Raw genomic sequence first — 15,847 nt, forward strand, 5'->3', positions numbered from 1 at the left:
TGGCAAAGAGAGGAAGGAGGGCAGTGAGTGCATTCTCCAAGCTCGGCTAAGCATAACTTCCCAGTATTCCCAGTGATGTTGTTCCTTCCAGTTACAATGTTATAGCTATTTTGTATGTTATTTTCCTGGTTCTGCTTACTTCCCTCTGCATCAGTTCATGTAAATCTTTTTATTCTATTCTTAGAATCAATCCTAATTATTAATATAATTATTCTACTAATAATTTTATTAATAATCTCTTTAGTGCAGTCATAATCTTTTACATCGATGTACTAAGATTTAACCAACCATTCCCCCATTGATGGACATTTACTTCTCCCCCCCTCCCAGCTCTTTGCTACCACAAAAACTACTTCTATAGATATTTCTTTTACTCATTGATCTCCTTGGTGGGGGGGGAGGTGCCTCTGGGTCAAAGCAGTTTAGACTCAGTCTTAGCATATTTCTAAATTGCTTTCTCAAAGGAGATGGGGGAACCCACTGACAGCTCCACCAACAGTGTATTGGTGTGTCTGCCAGCTGCGACTCCAACAGCATGGCTTGCCCCCTCTCCCTTTTAGGGGCCCCACCCCCAGCTTCAGGTTTTGCCGGGGATGACAGCTGAGCCTGGGGCTATTTATGGTCTCCATCTGGGCACCCTTCTCCCCTCCCCTCCCCTCTCCGAGCCAGAGCCTGGAGCCTGTCCAGTGTCTGCTCAGGCTCTGGCCATAAGCCACCCTAAACCCTGCCCTTCTGGGTCTCTCCCCCAGAAATGCCCCTGAAAACCGCAGCCATGCCCAGAGAGTCGGAGAGCAGGGGGCGGTCGTTGGGGCTCCCCCAGCTGCCCCCGGCCTCCCTCCGCTCAGGTTGGGGCCCCTCGTCCCAGGGCTCCCCTGCCCGGAGGGTGCCCCGGAGGGCGCCCCTGCTTAGCAGGGACATGGTCCTGCAGAATGCATTGTACACGGGGAACCTGGAGCGGCTTCAGGAGCTCTTTCCCCCCAACAGCACTGCCAACCTGCTGCTGGAGAGCCGGGTGGCTGAGCCTCGATGGAGCAGCCACCAGAGGGGTGAGGGAGCCGGGAGGTGGGGGCGCGTGAGACAAAAGGGGGGCCCAGCGGCCCAGGCGGTGGGGGTTGGAGGGAGAGGGGAAGGGGGGAAGGGACCTGGACGAGTGGGCTGGAGGAGCCAGAAGAACCCCAAGTTGTTTCTCTCGTCCTCAGGCACACCCTCACCCTGCAAATACTGGCTCTGACCCGAAGTCATGCGGAGCCCAGAATAGCTTCTGGGGACCTGAGCGTCAGAGGCTGACTCTGAGCCTCAGGACTCGCAGGAGTCTCCCTCTCCCCCTCTTTCCGTCCTCCTGTCTCCCTCCCGTGTTTGCCTCTCCCTCCCCTTCCTCTATCTCCCCGGCTCCCCCAGGCTCCCCTCCTCACCCCCGCCTCTGCTCCTCTCTCCTCTTCTCCTCCCCAGCCCAGAGCCTGCTCCCCTTTCCCCATGGGCAGCCCCTCGTCCCCAGAAGCCTGCAGAGAGCTCAGGGAGGGCCCGTGTAATAGCCTTTGTGCCAGGTTGGTTGAGGACCCGGACGCAGACCCCAGAGGGGCTCCCGGGCCAGATCGGGGGCCCATAGTCACCAGGACAGCCTCGGGGCCCACCTTGGAGTTCTGGCAAGCCGTGCTGGTCGGGGACGTGGCCTCTGTCTCCCATCTCTTGGCCTCCCCCGGCTCCGGCCTCGGCCCGGATGTTGTCTTTGACACCAGCGACCCGGAGAGATGGAGAGAGTTCAGATTCAACATTCGAGCTCTGAGTATGGGCGGCCCAGGTCGTGTCGGTGGCATGGCGGGATGGGGATGAAGCGAGGAGGCGGGAGGAGGGGCTGCGAGACTCCCACCCACCACCCCTTCCCAGGGGCCCTCCCCTGCCCCTCGGGGCTCCGGGCTGGGCCCAGCCCCTGGGGCTCTGCCCGGTTCTGCCCCTGGAGCTCTCCAAACCCTCCTCAGGGCTTTGGTCTCTCACCTACGTGGAAGAGCTGACCACCCCGATCCACGTGGCTGCCGGCCGAGGCCATGAGCAAGTCCTCCAGCTGCTGCTAAATCGAGGAGCCCAGCCGGACGCGGCCCCCGGGGGCCGCACCGCCCTGCACGAAGCCTGCCTCTCTGGCCACCCGGCCTGCGCCCGACTCCTGCTGGTAGCCGGAGCCGACCCCGACATCCCAGACCAGGAGGGGAGGCGCCCTTTACACCTGTGCCAGGGGCCCGACGCCCTCCAGTGAGTGCCTGCCCTGCTTCCCCCTGACCCCACTTCCTGAGCGCAACCCCCAAATGTCTAGTCTCCGCCTTTCCACCCATTCCTAGGAGAGGACGTGGGTCCCCTGTGGAACAATTCCAAGAGATGGAAGCAGGCAGCGTCCAGGGGTCACTGCCCAAGACACTTAAAGCAGGCAGGCACCGGCCAAAGCAACAAGCATCCGTTACACACTCCCTATGTGCCAGGTCCTGTGCTAAGTGGCCTATCCGAGTGCTGGGTCCGATTCAGCGATATCTCTTGTTCTTGGGTCTTTGGGCCTTCTCCGATCCCCAGGTCCCTCCTCTTATATAAGGAGGGAGCTGGACTAGACCGGGCTTCTTCATCGGTGGGGTGGAGAAGTGGCGAGGGGCTACCCTGGCCAGAGGACTGGCCTTGAACTCCAACGGCTGGGATTAAATCCTGCCTCAGTCATTTATTAAATGTCCCAGCCTTGGCAAGTCACTTCGCTCCTGCCTGCCTCTGTTTCCTCAACTCTAAAATGGGGAGAATAATAGCACTTGCCTCTCAAGCTCTTGTGAGGATTAAATGAGATAATATTTGTACAGTGCTTAGCACAGTCATGGCACATCATAGGTACTTAAAACGTTTATTTCCTTCCTTCCTTCATGGACCCCTTGGCAATGTGGTGCCCCCATCGCAAGAGAAACAAGTTTAAATGCATAGAATTACAAAGGAAATCACTTTCATACATACATGCATACATATGTAGTTTTTATGGGTAGGATCTATTTTTTGTTTTATCTTTATTTTATTTTAATACCAAATTTCCACATACGTTTTCCAAAGTTCTATGATTCATGTTGTCTCCCCTTCTTCTTCTCTTCTCCCCCCAAAGCTGACAAGCAATTCAATCTGGGTTAATGTATGTATTTTTTTAAACCAAAGTTACTAACCCCAGTGTAAGGACTTCTCCACTAGATCATCTCTAAGTCGTTTCCATGATGCTCTCAACGACAGGAGTGAGTTTGCTTCAGGGAGGAGTTTGGGGTGACCACTTTGGGCATTCCTTTGTGGGGGAGAAGTTGTATTCCTCTGTGTGTGTGTGTGTGTGTGTGTGTGTGTGTGTGTGTGTGTGTGTGTCCAGATGTGCTTTTAAAGAACATCAGGAAAAGTCAGGCACAGGCCAGGTGGCCAGAGAAGCAGGGTGTGGCCAAGTTTGTCTTTGACGCCTTCATCCACCCCCTCTCCCATCACGTAAGACCTTTTTTGCACCCTCTTCAGCTATAAGAAGGGCGGTGAGGAGGCCCAGTGGATAAGTGGCAGACCTGGCCTCAGACACTTACCGACCAACTGGGGCAAATCACTTAATTCTATTTGCCTCAGTTTCCTCATCTGTAAAATGAGCTGGAGAAGGAAATGGCAAACCACTCCAGAATCTCTGCCAAGAAAATCTAAAAATGGGGTCCTAAAGAGTCAAATAAAACCGAAAACAATTGAACAATGACACAGCTATAACAAGAGAGAAATATGGTGTACAACAAGAAAGGGAATCACTGACCACACCAATGCAACTATCAATAATATGTAAATAAGTCTTGACTGATCACACATGTTAAAACCAGTGGAAATGTGTGTTGGATATGGGGGGGAGGGGAAGGGGAAGTGAAGGGGAAAGTAAAAACAAAAATCATGTTACCATGAAAAATTTTTCAAAAAAAACAAAAATATCCAAAATATTGAAAAAAAAGCCAAAATACTGGGAAAAAAAAAAAGAAAAAGAAAGAAAGGGAATCATTTCACTGAACTTTGCCTTGTTCCTATCACACATAGTGTGTTCCACATTGGGTTTCACATTTTAGGAAAGGTTTTGACCAATTGGTGTCTTCACAGAGGAGACAGCTAGAGATCCTGCTATATGAGCATCAGTTCTGGAAATTGTAGTGCTTAGACCGGAAAACGATTTGGGGAGGGGATAGGGACAAGATGTGTCTCCAGGTATTTGAAGGCTGTGGCACAGACGAATGATTCAACTTGTTGTGCTTGGCCTCAGGGGCAGAAGTGAGAGCACTGGGTGCAAATGGCAAAGAAGAATCCATAGATCCAATGTGGTTTTAACAGTTCAACTTTTCCCAACGTGGAATAGGCTGCCATCACTCGAGTTCTTTGAGTGGAGAATAGATGATCACTTGTTGAGGACGTTGTAGAGAGGATTTCTATTCAGAGATGATTTGGACCAGATAATCTTGAGAATTTCTTCTCATTTTCTCCCATACTTTTTTCTTTAAAAAAAAAAAAAGGATATTTTAGTCACTTTATTGACATCCCAAATTTCCAAAATAGTGCCACCATTATTGGTAGAGTTGTAAAATGGTGGGACCATTTTGGAAATTTGGGATGTCAATAAATCTTCTCATTTCACAACCCCTCCAAAATTGACTCTCGCCATTTTTTGGTTGTTATTGTCAATTTTCAGGGTGTGAAGAAAACTTCAGGATGGTTTCAGTTTGCATTTCTCTTATTATTAGTGATTTGGAGCATTCTTTCATGTGATTGTGAATATTTTGTAATTCTTCTTTTGAAAACTTCACATCCTGTTGCTACTTATCTTTTTTTAATTATGATTTTTCATTAATAGAGTTTATTTCCAAGTATCTCAGGCCCTTTCTTCCATGCATCATAAAAGGCATCATCTGGGAGACAGATATGTATATATAAATTTTATCTTTCATGTTTCCATTTTTCAGTTCATTCTCTGGAGGTAACATTCCCAAATTATACTTCAAATATTAAATTTGTAGATGTATATAATGTTCTCTTGGTTCTACTCATTTTGCTTTCATTATCCCATATAATTTTTTCTGTTTTAAAAAATTAGCTGCTCATCATGTCTAGTGGCATAAAAATATTCCATCACAATCATATGCCACAATTTATTTAGCCATTCCCCAAATGATGGACATCCCTTCAATTTCTAGCTCTTTGCCACTCCAAAGAGAGCTGCTATAAATATTTTGGAACATATAGGTTCTTTTCATTTTCCCCTGGTCTCCTTGGGAAATAGACCTAGCAATAATATTGCTAGGTCTAAAGGTATACACAATTTTTTAACTCTCTGGATATTGCTCTTCAAAATGGTTAGACCAGTTCACAGCTCCACCAACAATGTATTAGTGTTCCCATTTTTCCACATCCCCTTCGTCATTTGTCATTTTGCCTTTTTGTCATCTTAGCCAATCTGATGGTTATGAAATGATATCTCAGAAATTGTTTTGGTTTGCATTTCTCTAATCAGTAATGATTTAGAACATTTTTTCATAGGTCTTGATCAATGACACATGTAAAACCCAGTGGAATTGTGCATCGGCTGTGGGAGGGGGTGGGAGGAGGGGAGGGAAAGAATAGGAATCATGTAACCATGGAAAATTTTTCTTAATTAATCAGTAACAATAATTCCTATCTAAATGATGACAGATCTTGTACTTATAAAAATAAAATCCATAGCAAAAATTTTAAAAAAGAACATTTTTTTTCTATACCTATCTATGGCTTTGATTTCTTCATCCAAATAGTATCTGTTTGTATCTTTTGCCTCTTTATCACTTGAGGTATACTCTTTTCTGAATTCTACTTGGCCCATGAGCATGTGCCCAGCTGTCTGTGTGTCTGTCTGTGTCTCTCTCACACGTACATTTCTCTCCTCTCTCCCCCGATCCCCAGTTGCGCAGAGCTGCTGCTGAGGTTTGGCGCCAGCGTGGATGGGCGATCTGAGGAAGGAGAGGAAACTCCTCTCCACGTGGCTGCCCGAGGCGGGCTGGTGGAGCTGGCCGCATTGCTCTTGAGGAAGGGAGCTTGTCCGGATGCCCGCGACGCCGAAGGCCGGACCCCTCTCCTGGCTGCCTGCTCAGTGTCTTTCCTTCCCCCCGCTGAGGCCGAGGCCGAGGCGGCCACCTCTAGGTGTCTCCACCTGTGCCACCTGCTTCTCTCTGTAGGTGCTGATGCTGATGCCGCTGATCATGACCGGCAGCGGCCCCTGCATCTGGCCTGTCGCCGTGGCAATGTGGCTGTGGCTGAGCTCCTCCTGTCCCGGGGGGTCAGCGTCAACGCCATGGACTACGGCGGCCACACGGCCCTGCACTGGGCCCTGCAGGGTCCCCCCGCTGCCCTGCCCTGCAGCCCAGAACAAGTGGTCCGAGCTCTACTCAATCACGGCGCTGTCCGAATCTGGCCTGGAGCCCTTCCCAAGGTACCGGGGGATGCTGAAAGAAGAGAGCAGCCCCCCATGGGGGTGGCGCAGAGTCTGAGCAAGCCAGTGCTCGGTCTCCCCTTCTTTGTCCAGCCCGACGAGCTGGGGTGAAGCCATTCATTCATTCGTTCCAGAAGGAAGGCACCAAGTTCAGAAGGTTTGGGAAAGGCTTCTTGGAGGAGAGGGCATGTTAGTGGGCTAACAAGGAAGCCAGAGAGGATAGTGGGCAGAGAGGAGGAGAGAGCGTGTGGCCAGCACACAGGGCAGCCTGACAAAGTGCCCAGAGCTGAGACGTGGAGTATCTTGTTTGTGGAACAGCCAGGAGGCCAGGAGTGTCACTGGACCAAAGAGTGCACGGTGGGATGGAAGGGACAAGAAGACGGGGAAGGAAGGACTGTGGACAGCAAAAGCAGGATTTTGCATTTGGTTCTGGAGGCAATAGGGATCCTAATGCGTGGGGAAGGGGAGGTGCCATGGTTGGACCTATACTTTAAAAAATAGCTTTGAGGGGGCTTCTGGGTAGCTCAGTGGATTGAGAGCCAGGCCTAGAGACAGGAGGTCCTAGGTTCAAATCCGGCCTCAGACACTTCTCAGCTGTGTGACCCTGGGCAAGTCACTTGACCCCCATTGCTCAGCCTTACCACTCTTCTGCCTTGGAGCCACTCTACAGTATTGGCTCCAAGATGGAAGGTAAGGGTTTAAAAAAAAATAGCTTTGACTCTCAGCAATGCAATGATCTGGGACAATCCTGAAAGACTTATGATGGGGAATGCCATCCACCTCCAGAGAAAGATCTGCTGGAGTCATCTTTCACATCAGTGTATTTTTGGTTTTATTTTGGGGTTTTGGTGATGTATGAGTGTGCTCTTAGAGCAGTGACCAATATGGATGTGTGTTTTGTATGACAATAAAAATAGCATTAAAAAAAGGAAAGAAAATAGCTTTGATGGTTGAATGGAAGATAGATTCGAGTGGGGAGAGGTTTGAGGCAGGCTGTTACCATAATCGAGATGTGAGGCAATGAGGACCTGTACCAGAGTAACAGCAGGGTTAGAGGAGAGAAGGGAGAGTATTTAAGAGATATTGAAAAAGTGAAATCAGCAGGTTTTGGCAACGGATTAGGTACGGGAGGTGAGAGATAGTGAGGAATCCAGGATGACCCAGGCTATGTGCCTGAGGCACTGGAAAGATGGCAGCGTCTTTGACAGTAACAAGGAAATTAGGAGTAGGAGGTGAGGGAGAAAATGAATGAATTCTGTTTTGGACATGTTGAGTTTAAGATGACTACTGGCCTATAAGAAATGATGAACAGGATGGTTTCAGAAAGAGCTGGAAAGACCTCCATGAACTGACACAGAGTGAAAGAAGCAGAACCAGGAAAACATTGTACACAGTAACAGAAATATTGGGGGTGGGTGATAGATAGACTTAGCTACTCTCAGCAATTATCCAGGACAATTCTGAGGGATTTATGACAAACAATGCTATCCACTTCCAGAGAAAGAACTGTGGGAGTAAGAAAGCAGATGAAAGGATACAATTTTTTACTTTAATTTATTTGGGTTTTGGTTCTGGGGTTTTGGTTTTATATGATTATTCTCTAACAAAAATGAACAATATAGAAATATGTTTTTCATGATAATACATGTATGACCCAGATTGAATTGCTTCCAGCTCTGAGGAAGGGGAAAGAAGGGAGGAAGGCAGAAATTTGGATCATATAACTTCCAGGGGACCCAATGGAGTGGGAGGAAAAACAAGTAAAGGGACTGGGGAGGGTTGAGTTGGAGAGAGATAAGACTTTGGGGAGAGAATGCAGATGAAAGGGCTTTGGGCCTTATAATAGGGCTCATCCCTTGTGGGAAAGAGAAGGTCACTCATTAAGACCCAACACCAGATTGGCTCTCAGGAATAATGCAATCCTACCTTTTCTTCCACATTAATGAAGAGTTCATCGCTTTTCTCTACTCTGATTTTATCAGATTTATCTTCTTGAGTTGCCTCCTTGGTTGACCTTTCTGTCTCTATTACTTCCAGTCACCCTTGCCTATGTCTGAATTGTCATAATTCTTCCCCATATTCTTCTGATCTTAGTGTGGGTTCATTCATCAATGCTATTTCTCTTCCCATAGTTCGGGCTTTAAAAAAAAATCCACCCTACCTTCTCTCTTGGTATCAAAACTAAATATTGGTCCTAAAACAGAAGAGGGGTAAGAGCTAGGCAATAGGGATTAAGTGACTTGCCCAGGATCACCGAGCTAGAAAGTGTCTGAGGCCAGATTTGAACCCAGTACCTCCTATCTCTAGATCTTACTCTCTATCCAATGAGCCATTTGGCTGTAGCTTCCTCCCACTCCCACTTCTTAAAATACTACTTGTAGAGCCAAGAAGTGTCACTGGGCAGAATGTTGGGATGCTGCTGTCAGTCAGTACAGAGACACACTGGCTTCTGGGAGCCTCCATGAATTTGCCAGGATTCCCCACTTTGAGCCACAGCATGCTTTTGCTCCCTGTGAGCACTGGAAGTCAATCATCATCAGATCCAAAGGACAGTGAAGGGATATAAGATGAGGTGCCATTAAAGCAATTCTTTATTTCATGCTCACTGGGTTTCTAAGTGTTTTGGAAGATACTAGAAGAGTCTCTGCCCTCAGGTTGCTTGTCATCTAGTTGAAGGAACAAGAATGACAGAAAATAAAGAACAATCAGTGGATCCACCAATAAACATTTTTAAGCACCTAATATATGCCAGGCATTGTGGTAGATATTAGAGCTACAATGACAGAAAAATCCTTCCTCTCAAGGACCTGGAATTCTAGATGTGTAATCCTCATTTTACATGCTATCACGGCCAAAAAGGGAAGGCTCAAAAAAAATAATAATAATAAAAAAAAAGGGAAGGCTCAGTGAAGGATGGATGGGTCATTGAGGAGGTGGGACCCAGGCTGGCTCTTCATGGGTACGAGGGATTTGGGTACCCTCCCCGGAAAGGGAGTAAAGCTTATTGCAGAAAGGGGAATTCTCAGACTCAGATGGCTGGAGAAAAGGTTTGAAATTCCTCAGGGACAGTAGAAAGAAAGTCCAGGTTATCGAGGACCAGGAAGCAGATTTTGTATTTGATATGGTAGGCATTTGAGAGTCATCGTGGGTTCTTGAGTAAAGGAATTGCAACATTAAAAGCAGTTGGGAAGATTGGTTTGACAGTAAGATGAAGGCCAGAGAAGAGAAATGGATGTTACGTATCCCAGGAGGAAAAGGAGAAATTCCAGGTTTTCTATGGTGTCTGTCCGGGTTTCTTGAGCATCAATAACATGTTAGGCATTTGGTAGTCCATGCATGTGACGCCATCTAAATCTGTGACAAGGTTCCAAGTTCTCTTGGCAGCTCGCCAGGTCTGCTGTCTGCTAGCTAAAATCTTAACCTATATTTTCCTATAACACCTCTGAGCAGCTCTACGTAAAGATCCCACACGGACACATTTTCGTTCGTTCATTCATTCAATCCCCAACTATTGATTTGGGTGCCGTCATCTATGAGGGTGGTGGGAATACAAAGACACGGTTCCTCCCTTCTAGGAGCTTGCAGGAAGTTAAGGCAAATAAAAAAATATATTCAGAGGATTTAGAGCAGGGAGACTTGGTCAATCATTTCATACAACCCTGCCTTTTACAGATGGGGAAACTGAGGCCCAGAGAAATCAAGTGACTTGTCGCAAGTGAGGTAGGAAGGGCCAAAGCTGAAATCATGACGCAGACCTTCTAAGTACAGATCTAACGCTGTCCCTCTTACACCACCCAGCCTCCAAGAGGCACTCTATGATAAGGGAAGGAAAGGGTGATGAGGAGGGTCAGAGGAAGGAGCCAGAATATCCCATGATCCTCCAGGCAAAAGGACAGACGATCAAGGTAGCCAAGTGGATAGAGGGCTGGACGTGGAGCCAGGAAAACCTGTTTGAATCCTACCTCAAACATTTTCTGGCAGTGTGACCCTGGGCAAGTCCTTTTAGCTCTCCTAGTCGGTTTCCTTTTTTTTTTTTTAAATTTAATTTAATTTTTTATTTTAAACCCTTAACTTCTGTATATTGACTTATAGGTGGAAGAGTGGTAAGGGTGGGCAATGGGGGTCAAGTGACTTGCCCAGGGTCACACAGCTGGGAAGTGGCTGAGGCTGGGTTTGAACCTAGGACCTCCCGTCTCTAGGCCTGGCTCTCAATCCACTGAGCTACCCAGCTGCCCCCGGTTTCCTTTTTTGTAAAGTGGAGAGGACCACAATAGCATCTCAGATGTGTGAGGCTCAAAGGAGATAGCATAGGTAAAGTGTTCTATAAATATTAGCTGGCGTTACGAAAGACCTGCCATTTGGGCTGGGCCGTCAGGCTTAGGCTTTGGGAAATGGAGGTCGTTTTGCAAGTTCACTTTCGGTGTTCCACCCTCTTTCTCTCTCTTTTTCCTCCAACTTGATGACACTTGCCATAGTGCCGGGTGATGACTGAAAGCACAAGAGGCCATAAACTGGCGCTGCTGCGCGGTGCGGCCCACGGCCCACGGGGAGAAGGAGGGAGAAGGGCATTACCTAATGCCCCGGGCATGTGTTCTGGGAAGAGCTGGCAGCCTGAGGAGAGCTCCGGCGACCTTTGGTTTGGGCCCCTGCTGAGCCGTCCCTCCCTGGGGCTCGCCAGGCCTCCGGGTCAGCCCCTCCCCGCTCCTGTCCCCACTCTTCTGCCTCCCCCTTTCCTCTTTGCTCACAAACGGTTAAGCATCTGTCTGCATTCCCAGGCAAGACCAAATAATTAAACAGCCCGAGAGTTCGGCAGATTGGTCTCCCCTTTGGGAAAATACAAGAAAATCAACAATTAACACTAATTAATCTCCTATTAACACCAGATAATTAGGAGACAAGCAATTCCCTGTAATCTGACAGAGGCTCTGACAGCTAATGATTCCCCTAGCCAGGAGGGCGGAGGGAATGGGCGGGCTCAGGCCAGCTGGGAAAATTGACAGCAGATGAATGGGCACGAGGGCCACCCTGTCCCACCCCCTCCAGCCCAGGCTCCAGCCAAGAGCCTCTGCCAGTGTCTAGAGCCTGCTAGAGAGACCCGATGCCCAAGCTGTGAGCGGCCGCCCTTCTGGAGTGGCCCCTGGCCAGCTTCTGAGCCGCCACCCCCGGGGATCCCAGAGGGTGGAAGGGAGGCTCTGTTCTCATGCATCTCCACATTCCTTCCATCTGCTTCACAGAATATTAAAGAAAGTGACAACCCTATTTTCTTAATTAAAAAAATTTAAACCCTTATCTTCTTTCATAGAATCAATACTGTGTATTAGTTCTAAGGCAGAAGAACTTTAAGGGTAGGCAGTGGAGGTCAAGCAACTTGCCCAGGGTCACCCCAGCTAGAAAGTATCTGCAGCCCTCTTTGAACCCAGGACTGGCTCCCAATCCACTGAGCCACCTCGCTGCTGCCATACTTTTTTTTTTTAAACCCTTACTTTCGGTCCTAGTAACAGCTCTAAGGCAGAAGGGCAAGGGTTAGGCAATCAGGGATGAGCGACTTGCCCAGAGTGGAACAGCGAGGAATTGTCCGAGGTCAAATTTGAACCCAGATCCTCCCGACTCCAGACCTGGTTCTCTACCCATTGTGCCTCTCAGCTGCCCCAAGAACCATACCCTACTGGAAATCAGGGGATCTGTGTGCGATTCCTGGCCTTTCCACGAACAGCTACAAGACCTTGGGCTTCACGGATTCTCTTCACCACGTTTCCTTATCTGTAAAACGAAGGGCTTAGACTAGATGGTGCCTAAGGCTCCTGCCAGCTCAAGATTTGGAGCTGGAAATGTGGGATTCTTCTTCTCTGAACCTCAATTTTCTCATCTGTAAATTGGGGACAATAATAATGGCAACAACCTCCCCGAAGTAGTTGTGAAGTGGGTGCTCTCTAAGTCTTACGGAAATCCGGATGTCAGAATTGTTACCATTATGGCTGCCATCTCATTTGAGCCCCCTGTTTAGCCAGAAGGAAACAAACCCCCAGACAGGGTTGTATTCTAGACTGTGTGTGTGTGTTCCTCCTTACTAGAAGTCTTCGAGCAAAGCCGGCTTGGCCACTTGTTGGATGCTATCGATGGGGTTTTCGTCCAGGTGTAGTTTGGACTAGGTGGCTGGGATCAGCGGTGATCTTCCCCCTCCTCTTGTCCATTCCAGCCAGACGGATGGACTTGGGGTGTCCTCCGCGCCTTTCCCTCCTCCTTCCTTTGGTCATTGGCCTCCCATAGCAGCAGGACCATCCCTGCCCCTTTGGGCATCTTATCCAGTCTTCCAAGCTCTCCCGGGTGTCCTCCTGGGCGAGTGGCTCCAAATTCTCTTGTGATCGTTTCCATGCAAAAGCCCACCTTCTTCCCCTGACTCTGCAAACATTCATTAGTCACCGAATGGGCACGGAGCCCCATTTTAGTCCTCTCTGCAGGTTCTGGGATTCTAAACATAAGAGGGACAGAGAGCCTAATCTCCCAGAGGGGAGAAGACAGAGGGGCAGAGATCAGACAAAATGGGGAGAGATGAGGCCGAGGGGAAAATGCACACTAAATGCTCTGGCAAGTTTTGAGAAGAGAGACTAGACTTGTAGGTAGGTTCATGGCGAGGGGGCTTCGCGACAGCACCCGTAGGACGAGGACCCTGGTGCGAGCCCTGCACATAGTGGGTGCTGGCTACCTATTTGTGGGTTAGCGGCGGGAGGTGCCATACCCTGGGAATACACCGAATGGTTTTGCCTCTCCTTTCCCTTCCCAGGTGTTGGAGCGCTGGTGTGAATTTCCCCGGATAATTGAGGTTCTGATGAATACCTACAGTTTTGTGAAGCTTCCAGGGGAGGCAGAGGACCTTATTCCCCCAGAGGTCCTGAAGGTCAGACTTGGGGACTGCCCAGGAGACATGAGCCCTAGGACACAGGACCTCCCATTCTAGCCCCAAGGAGACTCTTGTCATCCACAGAGCCTCCAATCTCCTAGAGAAGGGGTTCTTAACCCTTATCTTCCATCTTAGAATCAATATTATGCATTGGTTCCAAGGTAGAAGAGCAGTAAGGGCTAGGCAACAGAGGGGTTAAGTGACTTGCCCAGGGTTACACAGCTAGGAAGTATCTGAGACTAGATTTGAACCCAGGACCTCCCATCTCTAGGTCTGGCTCTCAATCTCCTGAGCCACCTAGCTGCCCTCTCCTAACCCTTTTTTAAAGTCATGGACTCCTCCGGTACTCTGGCCCTATGGACTTCTCAGAATTACATACATATTTTTGTTTTGATGTTATATTAATGTTGCATTCATTATATAAATTAATATTAATTATAATGGTATGTTATAAAATTTATATATAATTTGGTTTTGTATTGTTTTGGTGCATATATTAATATATTATGTGTATATATATATATTTTATTTTTATTTTTTCAAACCCTTAACCTCTGTGTATTGGCTCCTAGGTGGAAGAGTGGTAAGGGTGGGCAATGGGGGTCAAGTGACTTGCCCAGGGTCACACAGCTGGGAAGTGTCTGAGGTCGGATTTGAACCTAGGACCTTCGGTCTCTAGGCCTGACTCTCAGCCCACTGAGCTACCCATCTGCCCCATATTATGTATATATTAAAACCCTTACCTTCCATCTTAGAATCAATACTCTGTATTGGTTCCAAGGCAGAAGTGTGGTAAAGGCTAGGCAATGGGGGTTAAATGACTTGCTCAGGGTCACACAGCTGGAAAGTGTCTGAGGCCAGATTTGAATGTACAATCTCCCATCTCTAGGCTCTGGCTCTCAATCTACTGAACCACCCAGCTACCCCCAGAATAATACATTTAAATGCACAAAATAAAATGCATAGGATTAGAAAGGAAACCAATTAAATTAAAATGCAGTTCTCAAAATATGTTTTATGTGGGTACTCCAAAGAGATTTTTCATCTTCAAGCGACAAAGAACTCTACAGATTCAAGAGAGGTCTTCCCAGAGGGGCTGCATGGAGATGATCTCAGTCCCCAGAACCTCCCCATGAGTTCTCTCTGCCTGCAAAAGACTATTTTATAAAAATTCAATTTTGTTTTATTTTTAGTTTGGAATTATCTCCCTCCCACTCTACCCCCCCCCCATTGAAAAATCAAGAAAAACAGAACGCCCCCAACTGCCCTCTGAGTCCATCAGCTCTCTATCCAGAGCCGGGTGTTGAGCTTCTCCATGAATCCTCCAGAACTGTGGCTGGGGATTAGAATCAGATTCTGAAGGTCTTTCGAAGTTAATTTGTTTTTTTTAGCATATTGTGTGAATTGTTCTCCTGGCTCTGCTTTATTTAGCTTTTTTATGAAAGGTTCTGATGGGCATTTCTGATAGACTATCTGGTAAAATTAAATGAATTTAGCCTCACACAGAGAGCCTGACCTTGAATCTCCATCCCTTGACCATATTCATGACCTGGAGAGTGAATGCCTTAATCTTTGAATTTCCTCCTCTGTAAAATAAAGGAGTCTCTTCTAGGTCTAAATTCTCTCCCTTTTCAACCTCTCATGAACTCTTCCCTTGACCCCAGCTTCGTAATTTCTAGTTCTTGTCTATCTGCAGAAGCATCAAGATTTCTACTCTTCACTCTTTGCCTTGGTGGGTCGGCCAAGATGCCTGAAGCACCTGAGCCGCCATGCTCTCCGCTCTCACCTGGCTGATTGCTTGGCCCAGGCCCTGCCCCAGTTACCCCTGCCTCCCAGCCTCCTTGGATACCTCCAGCTGGACTTTGAGGACATTCTCTATTAGGTGAGTCCTAGGATCTGTGGTCAGTCAGAGACTGTCAGAGGGAAGCCCAGGATGGGATTGGGTCTTCGGGAGGCTGTCCTTGGGAAGTGGGGGGTGAAAAGGAAATTCCATTCAAAATAACTCTAGACAATTTAAAATCTCTGGGGGTATGCTTACCAGAGCAAATCCAGCAATTCTAGGAACACAACTAGGTAGCATTCTTCACACAAACAAAGTCAGACCCAAGCGATAGAAGTAGGGGAAGAAAGAAGGGAGCAAATCTGGTACTCTTTGAGATCAGCATCCCTACAACTGTCTTTACTCTCATCTTCCTTTTTCAATATTCTCTCCATGATTACTACCCTGGTGGTGTCGGGCTTGCAGTCAGGAAGACCTGAGTACAAATCCAGTCTCAGACATTTATTAGTTGTGTGACCTTGGGCAAGTCACTTAACCCGGTTGGCTTCAATTTCCTCATCTGTCAAATGAACTGGAGAAGCAAATGGCAAACCACTCTAGTATCTTTGCCAAGAAAACCCCAAACGGGGTCACAGTCAGACATGAAACAACTGAATACCAAAATCACTAACCTATTGGAGATTCCCGACAAGATTACATGGGA

At 47.8% G+C, this 15,847-nt stretch overlaps 1 protein-coding gene across 1 annotated transcript; it reads left to right on the plus strand.

The window, feature by feature from the left end:
- Positions 1–1,412: 1,412 nt before the first annotated feature.
- On the plus strand, positions 1,413–15,645 carry ASB10 (ankyrin repeat and SOCS box containing 10). The gene is made up of 6 exons (XM_044677425.1): positions 1,413–1,783; positions 1,977–2,244; positions 5,941–6,466; positions 13,248–13,361; positions 15,061–15,246; positions 15,610–15,645. Exons 1-5 carry the CDS (start codon positions 1,474–1,476, stop codon positions 15,244–15,246), a joined length of 1,404 nt encoding a protein of 467 aa, XP_044533360.1. The 5' UTR covers positions 1,413–1,473; the 3' UTR covers positions 15,610–15,645.
- Positions 15,646–15,847: the final 202 nt, after the last annotated feature.

Source organism: Gracilinanus agilis, chromosome 5 (genome assembly GCF_016433145.1).
Source record: "Gracilinanus agilis isolate LMUSP501 chromosome 5, AgileGrace, whole genome shotgun sequence".
Lineage (NCBI taxonomy): Eukaryota > Metazoa > Chordata > Mammalia > Didelphimorphia > Didelphidae > Gracilinanus > Gracilinanus agilis.

What these genes read in the sequence shown, in the direction of transcription:
- ASB10 (XM_044677425.1), top strand. Translation starts at nt 1,474, where the DNA reads ATGGGCAGCCCCTCGTCCCCAGAAGCCTGCAGAGAGCTCAGGGAGGGC. An exon ending in GGCCTGGAGCCCTTCCCAAG is followed by an intron (nt 6,467 to 13,247) that starts GTACCGGGGGAT and finishes TTCCCTTCCCAG; the next exon opens with GTGTTGGAGCGCTGGTGTGA. An exon ending in TTCCCCCAGAGGTCCTGAAG is followed by an intron (nt 13,362 to 15,060) that starts GTCAGACTTGGG and finishes GTCTATCTGCAG; the next exon opens with AAGCATCAAGATTTCTACTC.